This window comes from Lissotriton helveticus, chromosome 12, assembly GCF_964261635.1.
Source record: "Lissotriton helveticus chromosome 12, aLisHel1.1, whole genome shotgun sequence".
Taxonomy (NCBI): Eukaryota; Metazoa; Chordata; class Amphibia; order Caudata; family Salamandridae; genus Lissotriton; species Lissotriton helveticus.
The window spans coordinates 374,592,288-374,604,702 of NC_136073.1; the positions used below are offsets into that span (position 1 = coordinate 374,592,288).

At 48.4% G+C, this 12,415-nt stretch overlaps 1 protein-coding gene across 2 annotated transcripts in view; it reads right to left on the minus strand.

Annotated features, from left to right (window-relative positions):
• Window positions 1–12,415, minus strand: part of SLC7A9 (solute carrier family 7 member 9) — an 824,809-nt gene that overhangs the window by 326,471 nt on the left and 485,923 nt on the right. For both annotated transcript variants that reach the window (XM_078669571.1, XM_078669572.1), the window contains exon 7: window positions 243–287. In XM_078669571.1, coding sequence (XP_078525697.1) covers window positions 243–287 — 45 coding nt within the window. The remainder of the gene's footprint in view (window positions 1–242; window positions 288–12,415) is intronic.

The window sequence follows — 12,415 nt, forward strand, 5'->3', positions numbered from 1 at the left end:
CTGGTAAGTCCTCGGAGTTTCATGAAAGCCTTGCTTCAAATGCAGGTTGCAACCCCTCAGTGATGCAATGTTTTTTAATAGGTTGTATTTTCTTTATAGACATGGAAGTATCTAGAATGGAGGAACTTTGAAAGAATGTCAATATTATGAACACCAACCATACTGAACAAGAAAATTTTTCTTCATCCGAGTATAAACCAAATTACTATTAATATGTATTGGATTTTGTTGAACTTTCTTACCTGTAGGGGTTTTTGAGTTCTTCCGTGATATAATTGAGTTGGTTCCTTGAAAATGAAAAGCAACAGTTTAAGGCTATGCACTGTATAGCACCCACAGAATACATTCTCACATCTGAGCACCACGTGGTAGAGTTAAAACAAGGATTAACATTCAGTATTTTTTAATAAAGAGTTCAGAATATGTATTTATTTTACTTCATTACAATTCCTTTACATTGCTTCTGTGTGTAAAGGATACCATTTTTACTCAAGATTGATAAAATAACTGATCTCAGCAGTCTATCCCGAGAACCGAGCACCAAACTTTACAATTAATTTCCATGAACAATTTAAATAGCTGACATAATGCAACAAGCTTTATCATTATAGACCATTTACTTTGTAGTAGAGAATGATCTTTTCTCACAATTAGCATACGGTACAGTTTAACATTATAAATTCATCTTTGTCTTTATTTGTTATCTCAGAGTAAGGACATTTTTGTGCAGATGCAGCATGCTCTCCTTCAAATTTCATTTTGATAAGGTACCTCTAATGGGTAGGCAAAGGCAGTGCTTATTTTGTAAAAGAATGGGTGCTGATGCCCAAAGCTCAACTCAGAAGCCCGGCCCGAGCAAGCGATTAAAATACCAAGGCTGCATATTCTTGAATCCACCTCATGCCTCTTTAAATCCACTGCCAGACACTCCTTGCCCCTTTATCTCTCTCTTGCAGGTTCCTACTTACTCCCTTTGTCATGATATTTCTGTCTTTTTCTTCCTACTTCTTTCCCTTATGTGATGTTTTTTGTAATGTTTTTTCTGTCTTTCTCTTCGTACATCTTTCTGTTTTGTGCGGTTTTCCCTTTGTTGCTCTCTGTAAATGTCTAAGGTGGAAAGATAAGTGCTGGTACCTAAAAATGAGTGCACGTGACCCCCACCGGCATAAATTAAGCTCTTGGAGAGGGTTTAGGAGTAAGATGACAGAGAGTGAGTAAACTTCTCCTGCAACATAGTTGAGTTTGTTCATTGTTTCTTCTTTTTCAGATTTTACATTAGATTTTGGATAGCCAATCAGTTACTCATTGAAAGATCTCATCACTGCATTTCATCTTTGTTCTGTGGGTCTCCGGCAATACCAATTTCTGGAGTTTCACTTAATTGCCTGAGCTGTGTTATGCCTTGAGGAAATAGTGCTATAGTAGTGTCCGGTCAGCAACAAAAGCACCAATAAGAACATTTTCCAAGTGCACAACTATAAATTGTTTTTTTTCCATTGATCTCACTTTCCTTGAAACAGTACTACATGAATGATGCTTAGACTCCTGGGGCCAGATGTAGGTAATCCAGATTTACCGATTCTAAAATACCGAATCGGTAAATTACCGAATTTGTAATTTAGGCCACCTATATCCCAAATGCCCAATACCGGTCGGTAACGGCCGAAATTCGGTAATTTCGCCGTTACCGACTGGTATTGGGCCACCTACATCTGGCCCTCAGTCTTATTTAAAAGTGACATAGACTTCAAAACCTAGCATTGAATGCCTGGGGGAAATCAGTCCATATGTTAAAATGATGCAGAATGGCACTTTATTATTTATTGCACTTTCAATTTCATAGAGTGTAAGTCTCACCTCAAAGGCATAGGGTGTCGTAGAACTCAGCCATAAATAACAAAGATACATGCTATATGATACATACACACTAAAAAATCAGTAAACTAGAAGTGATTAAATAAAAACCAAAATGAATGAGCACATCATCATCTAAAAGGAAAACCCTAAGGCCGTTAGTTCGAGTTTCCCTATAATTCCACCAATTCAACCAATAACAGGAGTTACCAGCCTAGAAATTATAAGAGATATGGAGTAATACTACCTTTCCAGTGTTTCTAAGCTGGAAATGTCAGAAGCTGTAAACTGTAGGAATCTGTCTCTCTATATAGTGTACTAAAAAGAAGTACACTGGAGAGAGTCCAGTGGATCCTCAATTGGCTTACAGAGGCTAACGTGGATAATACTAACGCCCTCTTTTGTGGTAGTGTGGGCCAGCAGTGAGGCTTATCAGAGGGCAGTTCTAAGCCTTTGCTGTACTCAGAGGCAATAAATGAGAAACAGGCTCAAGAATAAATCATTTTTTAGTTTCAAAACCAAGAACTTTGTTCAAAGGTAAGTACTCTTTTCGTTAGAAATATTCACAGTTAAGTAAAACGTTCTAACCTGTGCGCTTTTACACACAATGCAATCCTAAGGGAGGAAAAGTCAGAGATGCATAAAGGTAGGTACAATCGGTTTCAGGGGGTTCACCTTTGGGGTTCAGAGATGTAGTGGACCAAGGTCCAGATTACTACCAGCAGTTTTTCAGGAACTGCCTGGGTTCTACCAGAAAGAGGGTGCTGGTGAGGTTGGTATCTGTTGTGCCTTGGTGAAGGGGGCCACCCAAAAACAGGCCGCACAGTGGGACTTGGGTCACCTACAGGCTGGCAGAGGAGGATAGGTTTAGGGCAAAGCTCCCGCGAGGATCACTTTCCGCAGCTTAGTTGCAGACCCCTGCCTCATCTAAGGGGTATTTCTTCCTAGAACCCCATGTGGAATCAACCCTACTGCATCAAAGCAGGTGCAGTATTTCAAATTTTAGTGGGCACCCAATACTTAACGCTGACCCCTGTAACTTTACTCTTTTCGGTAGGTAATATTCCGGTCCTGAAATGCCATTTGACCCTCCAGGCAACTAAAGCAGGAAAGATGTCGACCCCACTATTTCTTTCACATGATAGCTATTAAGGTACATTACTACTTCAAGGTAGCACCGTTGTTTTATTGTGCCAAGTGATCTTTACCTGATTAAAAAATCCCTGGGTTCCCTTAGACTCTTTATATCACCCCTGTCACCACCACATGCACTCATCTCACGGCGTTCATGGATCAAAAGATCTCGGCTAAGGAGCTCACAGACCCGTCAGACTTTGCAGCGCTGGCTTGACAAGGAGCACCCTAAGATGAAGCATGACACCCTACCAGCTGTGTGAGGGCACTATGATCTGACCACACAGATCCCCTCGAGCTAGGTCATCGGGCATGTTTGATTCCACTTCAAATAGAGTCTACTTTGTCCCTTCAGAGGAACTACCCCCTCTTTTTGTTTTGGGACTTGGGGTCAAGTCAGAGAGCTCCCAAACAGGCACTTGGGTCACAAGGTTTCTTAGAGCAAGGGGGGCACAGCCAGTTTGTTGGGACCCAGGCCGGGCGACTCAGGTGCAGAGTGTTTAGATGGGCTGGGTTAGGTGCGCAAAGATGCTCCTCACGGTCAGGGACAAAGAGTTGACAGGAGCAAAATCAAGCCAGCTGGGCCACTCACAAAGTGGGTCTCATGATACTGACGTCCCTCAATGGCTGCTTCATCCTAGTGCAGTAAGAATCCGGGACTGGACTCTCAATGTTGGGGTTTGGTGTAGGCGACCGGCACCCCAGGGGTTGGTGCTGCACGGCTAAGGTTAGTCTTGGGGACTTCACTCTCGGTGGGGAGACATATATAACCTTCCAGACCACAGGTACCTTCTCCAGATCATCTGCAGTGTCCTTAGGGCCAAGGAGCTGCAAAGTGATGGACAAGACTCTGCTTGTTAGTGCCTGCGAACTGCAGGGGAGTAGCTGCTCTACTCCAAAGGAGACTGTAGGTGAAGTGCTGCCTGTCACTCTGTCGTGGCGAGGCCAGAGGACGGGCAGAGTTTTGTGCCAAAGTCCACAGGTCTGCTGCAGTTTTCGCCAGACAGTAACTCTTCTTCGCCCTTCTTCTTTTGATCTATCAAATCTGATTTCTGGTGCTCAGGGGTGCCTCCTAAATACTCAATTTAGGGGTGTTAAAGGAGGCGACAGGTAGTAGCCAATGGGTTACCTATCTTTAGAGTGTCTCCGCCCTCTATGTGGCCACTTCAGATGGGAAGTGGGCATAGTCCTGACCCTAGAATGCTAATTGCGTCCAAAACAGGATGGAGTAATCTGAAAAGTTGGGTCCACATAAGCTGGCCTGCCCTAGGGGTGGTGCTGGCTGAATGTGGGCATGGCTCTTAATCTTCCTAAGTTTCCTACCTGCCTTCCAGCTAGAAAGTGGGGTCAAGACAGAGGGGGTGGGCATCTCCACCATCTGGAGAGACCTGGGTTCATAACAAAGGTGGCACACCTTTGAAGCTTCCCACCCTGGAGTGCACATCCTGCGCGGAGGAGGTGTGAACACCTCTGCCCAGAACAGGCTTTGTTCCTGGACTTCCAAGAACAAAGGCTCTCATCTCAGTAGGTCAGAAACCCATCTACGGAGGCTGGCTGGTCGTGAACGGTCAGTCAACCCACTAGTAGTCAGTAGGTTTTCAGGGGTACCTCTAAGGTGCTCTCTGGGTGCATTTAATAATAAATCCAGGACTCGCATCAGTGTGGGTTTATTAAGAGGAGGTCTTTGGTACCAAACACCTTGGGGTACAGTGAAGCCATCATGTAGCTGGGAACTCTTAATCATGAGTGTCCAACTCATGTACTCGTCATGTCTTCCCTGTGCACTGGTAATAGTTAAGGGTGAGCTTAGATACCACAATGACATATCCAAAACCACAGATATGCCCACACATGGGTATAGTGCATCCTGATTAGGGCTGTAAGGCCTGCCGTAGGGGTGACTTACCTATACCACCACATGCAGTGCTTGATAGGCAAGGCACATAGGGATGTGTGCCATGTTGACTCTTCGTTTTTCTCTGCACCAAGACACGCAGGCTGCAAAGGCAGTTTGCATGATCTTGGTGAGGGGCCCCTTATGGTGACACAATTTGTGCTGCAGCCTTAGGAACCCTCTTTAGTTCCAGTGTTACTATTTACTAGGGACTTACAGGAATCCTAAAGGGGTGCAAATTGTGTAACAAAGGCAAAGTTTATGGTAAAGAATACTGGTACTGGGAACCTGGTTAGCAGGGACTCAGTACACTTTAGTCAAAGTTGCATCAAAAACAAGGCAAAATGTGTGGGGTTACAGCAACAGAGTCCAGTTTCCTACAGAAACTGACCTAGAAATTATTCAAGTGAATTTCCTGATTGTAAAACCACACTTCAATGGGGAAGTAACCACACAAATGAGTTGTGATAACAAAGACTTCTATAGTAATATTGCCTTTTATGAATGGCGTTCTCAGGCTCTGTATAGGGACGCCAGACACATATCCACAATCATAGGGAAGTTAAGTATTTTGGATCCCCCTGCAGCTGGCTTCTTCCTGGAACAATATCACAACAGATCATACTCTGGCCATGGATGAGCTCCGAGCAATCAGGATGTGATTGACTGACCCTTTTAGATCTCTCTGTGTGTTCACCACAGAAGATCATTCTATTCTGAAATCAAGACATAGTGAAGTGGTAATAATATGAATAGATGCTGTATGATTTTCATGCTATTTGGAGGTTTGCCCTCAGTCACTATCCCTTACTCCCTTTCATTTACTCAGCTCCAAGTTGGTGTGCAGGGTCCCACAAGAATCCCCACTTTCACCAAGGCTCTTTAATGTTTATGTCAAAAAGGATGCAAAATTGATAAGATGTTATGAGTGTTCACCTGTTGCAGCTGCTAACATCACACGTCTAAACTTTTGTCTCAACTAAGGTACTCAAAACACGTTATCAAACTTCTCATGTGGAGAAGTGTTTCAACACTAGGTTGTTACAGCTAGACAGGAATAAAACTGAGCTCTCTTCATTGGAGGATAAACACTTTATTGGCAGGAATCCATATGGATTCTATCTCCAGGAGACCCTCCTAAACCAGCTAAAAAGGTGTCATCCTTGAGTAAGTCTCTCTTAAATAGCAAGTTAACATGGTGAAATCCTCTTGTTGTCACGCGTTACATAGCCTGAACACAGTGCATCTGTTATTCCAAAGGCCTTTCAAGCCAAAGTGATAACAACATGATGAACAAGTTACTTACCTTCAGTAACAATATATCTGTAAGAGACCTATATTAGTTATGGATTCCTTACCGGGGAATTCCCCCAGGCATCAGACTGGATCTGGAGAATTTTTCTTCAGCAGTACCCCTGTGCGTCGGTCGACTCTGCGTTCGCCGTTGGCATCGTGATTGTCGGAATGACGTCGATATATCTACTTAAATGCTGCCCCTGTGCGCTGACGTCAGTTCTTTATACAACATTTCATGCCAGATGTGCAGGGCCATGCAAGACACTGAACACTGATGCATAAAACTGGGGCCCTGAAGTCAGTTCGCAGAACGGGGAGGATGGATGGGGTGGTAAGGAATCCATAACTAATGTATTTCTCTTACAGATATATCGTTACCGAAGGTAAGTAACTTGTTCATCTGATAGAGACTATTAGTTATGAATTCCTTGCTTTAGAATAGATACCCCAGCAATACCAACCCGGGAGGTAGGTCTGCAAACTAAGTTAACACCAGAAAATACTGGAGAACTGAACGGCCAAAGAAACCTTCTCTCCGAACTTGGCTGTCCAGGCAGTAATGCTTAGTGAACTTGTGCAAGGAAGCCTACATGGCTGCCTAGCAGATGTCATGAAGGGGGACTCCACGTCCCAAAGCAGTAGTGGCTGCCATCGCCTGGTGGAATGGGTGCGCAACCCCACGAGGTACCTTTTTCGGCAAGGAATAACAAATTTTAATGCAAAGAATGACCCATTGAGACATGGTTCAATTTGCATGGCCCGACCTTTCCTGGCGGCCACATAGCCAACAAAGAGCTGATCATCTACCCAGAATTGTCTTGTGCGATCCAGATAAAATGAGAGCGCACATTTTGGATCTAGACGGTGGAGCCTCTCCTCTTTGGAAGAATACTGGGGCGGGAAGAAGGTGGGCAAAGTGATGGTCTGTCCTATATGGAAAGAGGCAACCACTTTGGGAAGAAAAGAAGGTCAAGTTCGCAGGACAACCTTGTCCGGATGAACAGCAAGGAAAGGAGGCTTCGAAGAAAGATCATGAAGCACACTCACCCTGCGGGCAGAGGGGATGGCAATCAGAAAGGCAGTCTTTAAGGTCAAGAGTCTGAGAGGACAATTATGTAATGGCTTAAAGGTAGCAACATCAGATAAGTCAGAACCAGATTCATGTCCCACTGGGGCATTATGAAAGGAATAGGAGGAAAGAGATAAGTAATGTCCTTTGGAAACCTATTTACAATAGGGGACTTGAAAAGAGAAGGTTGATCTGGAAGGCGAGGAAAGGCCGAAACGGCCAAAAGATGGCCATTAAGGGTGCACAGAGCAGATCCCTGCTGGGCCATAGAAAGAAGGAAGAGGAGAACCTCCTAACGAGGGACAGTAAGGGGATCCACAGCCTTTGCTGTGCAACCTGCCACAAACTTATTCCATCTGCAGGCGTATACCAATTTAGTGGAGGGACGCCTGGCTGCCAAGATGACATTACAGACTTAGGGAGGAAGGTCAAAATCTGTCAATTGTCGCCGCTCAATCTCCACTCAAGGAGGTGGAGGCTGGACAGGTTTGGGGGGAGGACCATCCCCTGCTGTTGCGACAGAAGATCCTCCTGAGGAGGCAGTCTGATCGGTGGATCGATGGCCATGTGCAAGAGCTCAGGATACCAGACTCTTCGTGCCCAGTCCTGAGACTCAAGAATGACTGGGGCCTGGTAGAGCTTGATCTTCTTCAGCACTTTGGGCAGAAGTGGTATAGGCGGAAAGGCGTATAGAAGACCGCAACTCCACTCGCAACAAAGCGTCACAGAGAGAGTTCCATCTTGGAAATTCCAACATGCAGAAGTGCTGACATTGCGTGTTCTCTTCGGTGGTGAATAGATCTAACCAAGGCTCTCCCCACTGCTGAAAGAGACCCAAGTGAAGACCGGCGGCTGAGTTCGTCCGCCTTGGCGTTCAGGGAATGCCAGGTGTTGAACCACCAGGGGTATGCCCTGATGTTCCAGCCACTTCCAGAGACAAAGGGCCTCCTGACATAGGGTTCACAACCCCACCCTACCTTGTTTGTTGAAATACCACATGACGGTGGTGTTGTCCATCAACACCTGCACTACTCTTCCCTTGACAGAGGGAAGGAGTGCTTTCAGTAGAAGATGAATCGCCCGGAGCTCCGGTAGGTTGATATGGAGCCTGGACTCCGCTGGAGACTAGAGGCCTCTGATCTCTGCTTCCCCCATGTGGCCGCCCCACCCCACCCCACCCCACCCCACCCCCAGAAGTGATGCATCTGTCACCACAGTGAACTCTGGTTGGGGAAGGGAAAGGGACCTTTCGTTGACCCAATCTTGTTCCACCACTGCAGTTGGTGTGAAGTGCCCTCCGAGATCTGGATGCAATCGGAAAGATTCCCCTGATGCTGTGCCCACTGGAACCTCAAGTACCAATGCAGAGCCCGCATGTGCCACCTGGCATGATCCACCAGCAGGAGGCCATGATGCCCTCCAGCCTAAGAGTCATTCTGACTGAAACCTGGGATAGAGGCCGAATATCCCGGACTCGCTGTTCGGGAGGATAGGCCCAAAACCGTGCTGTGTCCAGAATTTCCCCAATGAAAAGGAGCTTCTGAGAGCAACTCAGGTGTGACTTTGGCACGTTGACAGTGAACCCCAGCGAATGGAGGACGTCCGCCGTAGTCTGGAGGTGGGAGAAGACAGCCTGGGGCGAACTCGCCTTCGTCGAGATAGGGGAAGACTGTAACCCCTGATCTGCGCAGATGAGCTGTAACCACCACCATCACTTTCATGAGCACTCGCTGGTGAGGCCAAAGGGGTGCACAGTGAACTGAAAATGCTTGTGGCCTACCATGAGCCGTAGGTAACGCCGGTGGGCCGGCAGGGCCGGGATGTGAAATTAGGAGTCCAACGTTACCATCCAGTCTCCAGGGTGGAGGGCAGACAGGACCTGAGCCAATGTCAACATTTTGAACTTCTCTTTCCGGAGGAAGTGGTTGACGTTCCTGTGATCCAAGATAGGACACAGGCCTTTGTCCATCTTGTGCACCAGAAAGTAGCAGGATTAACAACCACAACCTACTTCTGGGGCAGTAACTCGCTCAATGTCTCCCTTGGCCAAGAGAGCTGTAACTTACTGGCGGAGAAGGGCCAAGTGATCCTCCGACATGCAAAATTGCGGTGGTATGGATGAAGGGGTAATCTCGACGGGGAGGGAGTAGCTCCTTGGACGGTCTGCAAAACCCACCTGTCTGACATGATTGTTTGCCAGTCGGGGAGGTGATGTTGGATACTGGCAACTGGTGGCCCTGAAAGTTCGGACTAGGAGGGCTTCAAGGCTGCTGCAGAGGGGGCACTGGTGGACTGGCCTGCCCTCTGGCCCTGGGACCCACAACGCTGGGTCCCGCGTCCCCAGCCATGCAGAGGCTGAGCAGTTTGCACCAGCCTGTGGCTCTGGGAGGAGCCACGAAAGGGGCGAAAAGCAGACTGCATGGGGCGAGACGTAGTCGCGAGGCCCAAGGTCCTAGCCATAGCCAGAGAATCCTTGAAGTGCTCAAGCATGTGGTCTGCCATGTAGCCAAACTAGCGATGGCCATCAAAGGGCATGTCCAAAAGTGTAGATTGTACATCACCCAATAAGCCAGTAGACCTCAGCTTGGCGTAGCGTCTCAGGGCTACTCACGTTGAAATAGTCCTGCCTAACAAGTCGGCGGTTTCTAGTCAGCGGCGAATGGTGATCTTTGCTGCATCTCTCCCCTCGGCGACTGCACGGGGGCGTGGAGCCTCCTCCGGGCACTTCGGCAGCACGTGCTCAACCGTATTGCACCCAGATTGAGTGTAACGGCCCAATAGATATGCAGTGTTCACCGACCGCAATCCCAAGCTGGCGGAAGAAAACATCTTCTTCCCAAGGTGTTCCAGTTTCTTGGATTCCCTATCTGGTGGAGCAGTAGGGAACAAGCCTTTGAAAGTAGAGGATTGGACAAGCAAGCTCTCTGGGGTAGGATGTTGCGAGAGAAAAATGCGGTCGCCCGGAGCCGGGTGGTGGCGTCGGCCAATCATCCTATCCACAGGAGCCCCTGTGCTGGGCTTGGACCAAGTGCCCAAAAGGATGTTCGTGAGGACCTCATTGAAGGGCAGTAGGGGCTATGAAGCGGTCGCTGCCGGTTGAAGCACCTCAGTCAGTAGATTAGTCATGACTGCCACCGTAGGAAGCTCAAGGCCCAGGCCTCAGCCGCCCTACGCAACACCACAGCGTAGGAGACTCCCTCCACCGTACCACGGTAGGGGAGAAAGCATGCCAAGGTCTGGGGAAGTGTCCAGACCACTGGCCTCATCCAACTATTCTCTCCAGTCCGGATCTTCAAGTTGGTCTGCAAGAGGGTCAATAGACCCCTCCCAGTCCCCCTTACCCTCTGCTGGCTACCACTCACGGTGATAGGAAACACCAGGATAGAAAATTGGCCCAAAGTGCAGGTCAGCGTCAGTCTGCGCCCGTACCGGCGTCGGTCAGCGCCGGTACCGACATCGGTCGACGCCGGTCCGGCTCCATATCTAGGTCAAGGTGGAGGCCAGGGTCAACCCGGCTGTGGAGCCAGCCGGTGTCGGAGAAGGTGGGGTATCATCAGTGGACTCGACGCCGGGAGAGGAGTCGTGAGGTTGACCGGTGTGGATCCGGATCCAGGCCTGGATCCTTAGGGGTTCAGCGGCGCAGAGGCTTGAGAAGCCGACGGCAAAGGCCTGGAACCCCCAACCGAGTCTGCAGGCCTAATGGCATGCCGGCGGAGTTGGGCTGCCCAAAGATGAAGTGGAGAGCTTCATAAAATGAACAAAGTTGGCTAGGGGTCGTTCTGGCTACTGGAAAGAGGGGTGAACTTGGAGCCGACCCAGCAGGCTCTAAGGGCGGAGCCAAAGGACGACAACTGTGCGCATCCCTCATCCTGACGAGCTGGGAGAAGGCAAAGAGTGACGGTGCTTCTTCACCTTCTTCTAGTGCTGCGACTTAGCCGAAGACTTCGATGAGGAGTGGTGGCTCCACGACCGGTCCCGCGACCTTCCTCTCACCCGGGACCTCGAGCGGTGCGGAGCCGACTGCCGGGCCTCCAGAAGCTTTCGGGTCTGCTCCCTCAAAGACTTCGGGCCATGGCCTGGCAGTCGGAGCAGGTCTTTATGTCGTGGTCGCGCTACAAACAGCAGAGGCACACGAAATGTCAGCCACAAGGTTTTAAGCCGGTCTGCCGATATGACATCCCTATCCACCAGGAGTCAAACGACTCGAAAAGAAGTCAACAAAACAGTTAGTCAAAAAGTAACTAGGGTACCGCTCTCTCCGGATCAGCGCTGGCTGGCGCGGAAAAGGAAAGGAGTGATATCAGAGTGAAGGGGGGGGCGTCTAAGTAAATACCGCAAGGTCAGTCCGGCGATCACGACGCCACCGACGAACGCGAAGTCGACCGACTTCTCCTACCAACAAGCAGGGATACTGCTGAAGAAACATTCTCCGGATCCAGTCTGACGCTCGAGGGTAATTCTAAGGTAAGGAATCCATAACTAATATTCTCTTTCAGTCCCTACCCCGATTACTGTATGCCCTTCAGAATTCCATGGATCCCATACCCACGTCCTATTTCCGAGAAGTCGAGAGCCTCCAACGGGACCTACTGTGGAACGGTAAACCTTGCATCGCTCTCAGCAAACTTTCTTTAAACTGGTATGACGGAGGCATTAGCCTCCCAGACATACAATTGTATTATTGGGCGTCTCATCTGTCCTCTATCAACCATTGCACCTATGCCCAGCAGTGTGACCCGGGTATAACATGGATAGGTGGTTCCATTCTCGGGGGACCTTTAGCAGAGCCCTTTATTCTAGGCCCCGGCCCCACCAAACATGCAGTGCACTTCTGGCATGTAGCCGCTAATCGCCTAGGCTGGAGACAAAAGCTGACGCTTGCAACACCGTTACGGGATTCTGAGCAATTGGGTGACTTGTGGAAGAGTAAAGGATTCGACAAATGGGATTTAATAGGTATTACATGCATAAGGGATTTGTGGGACAAATCTGATATTAAGTGTTTTGCAGCGCTGCAGCAGCAATATAACCTGGCTCGAATCAGAGCGCTTCCGATACACCAGGTTCGACATGCACTTCGCACATATTTAGAGCCCGAGTCTACACTGCCGGAATCATCCCTTTTGGAAGATAGGGTGCTGGATGGTCATCTCCCCGACAGCACCATT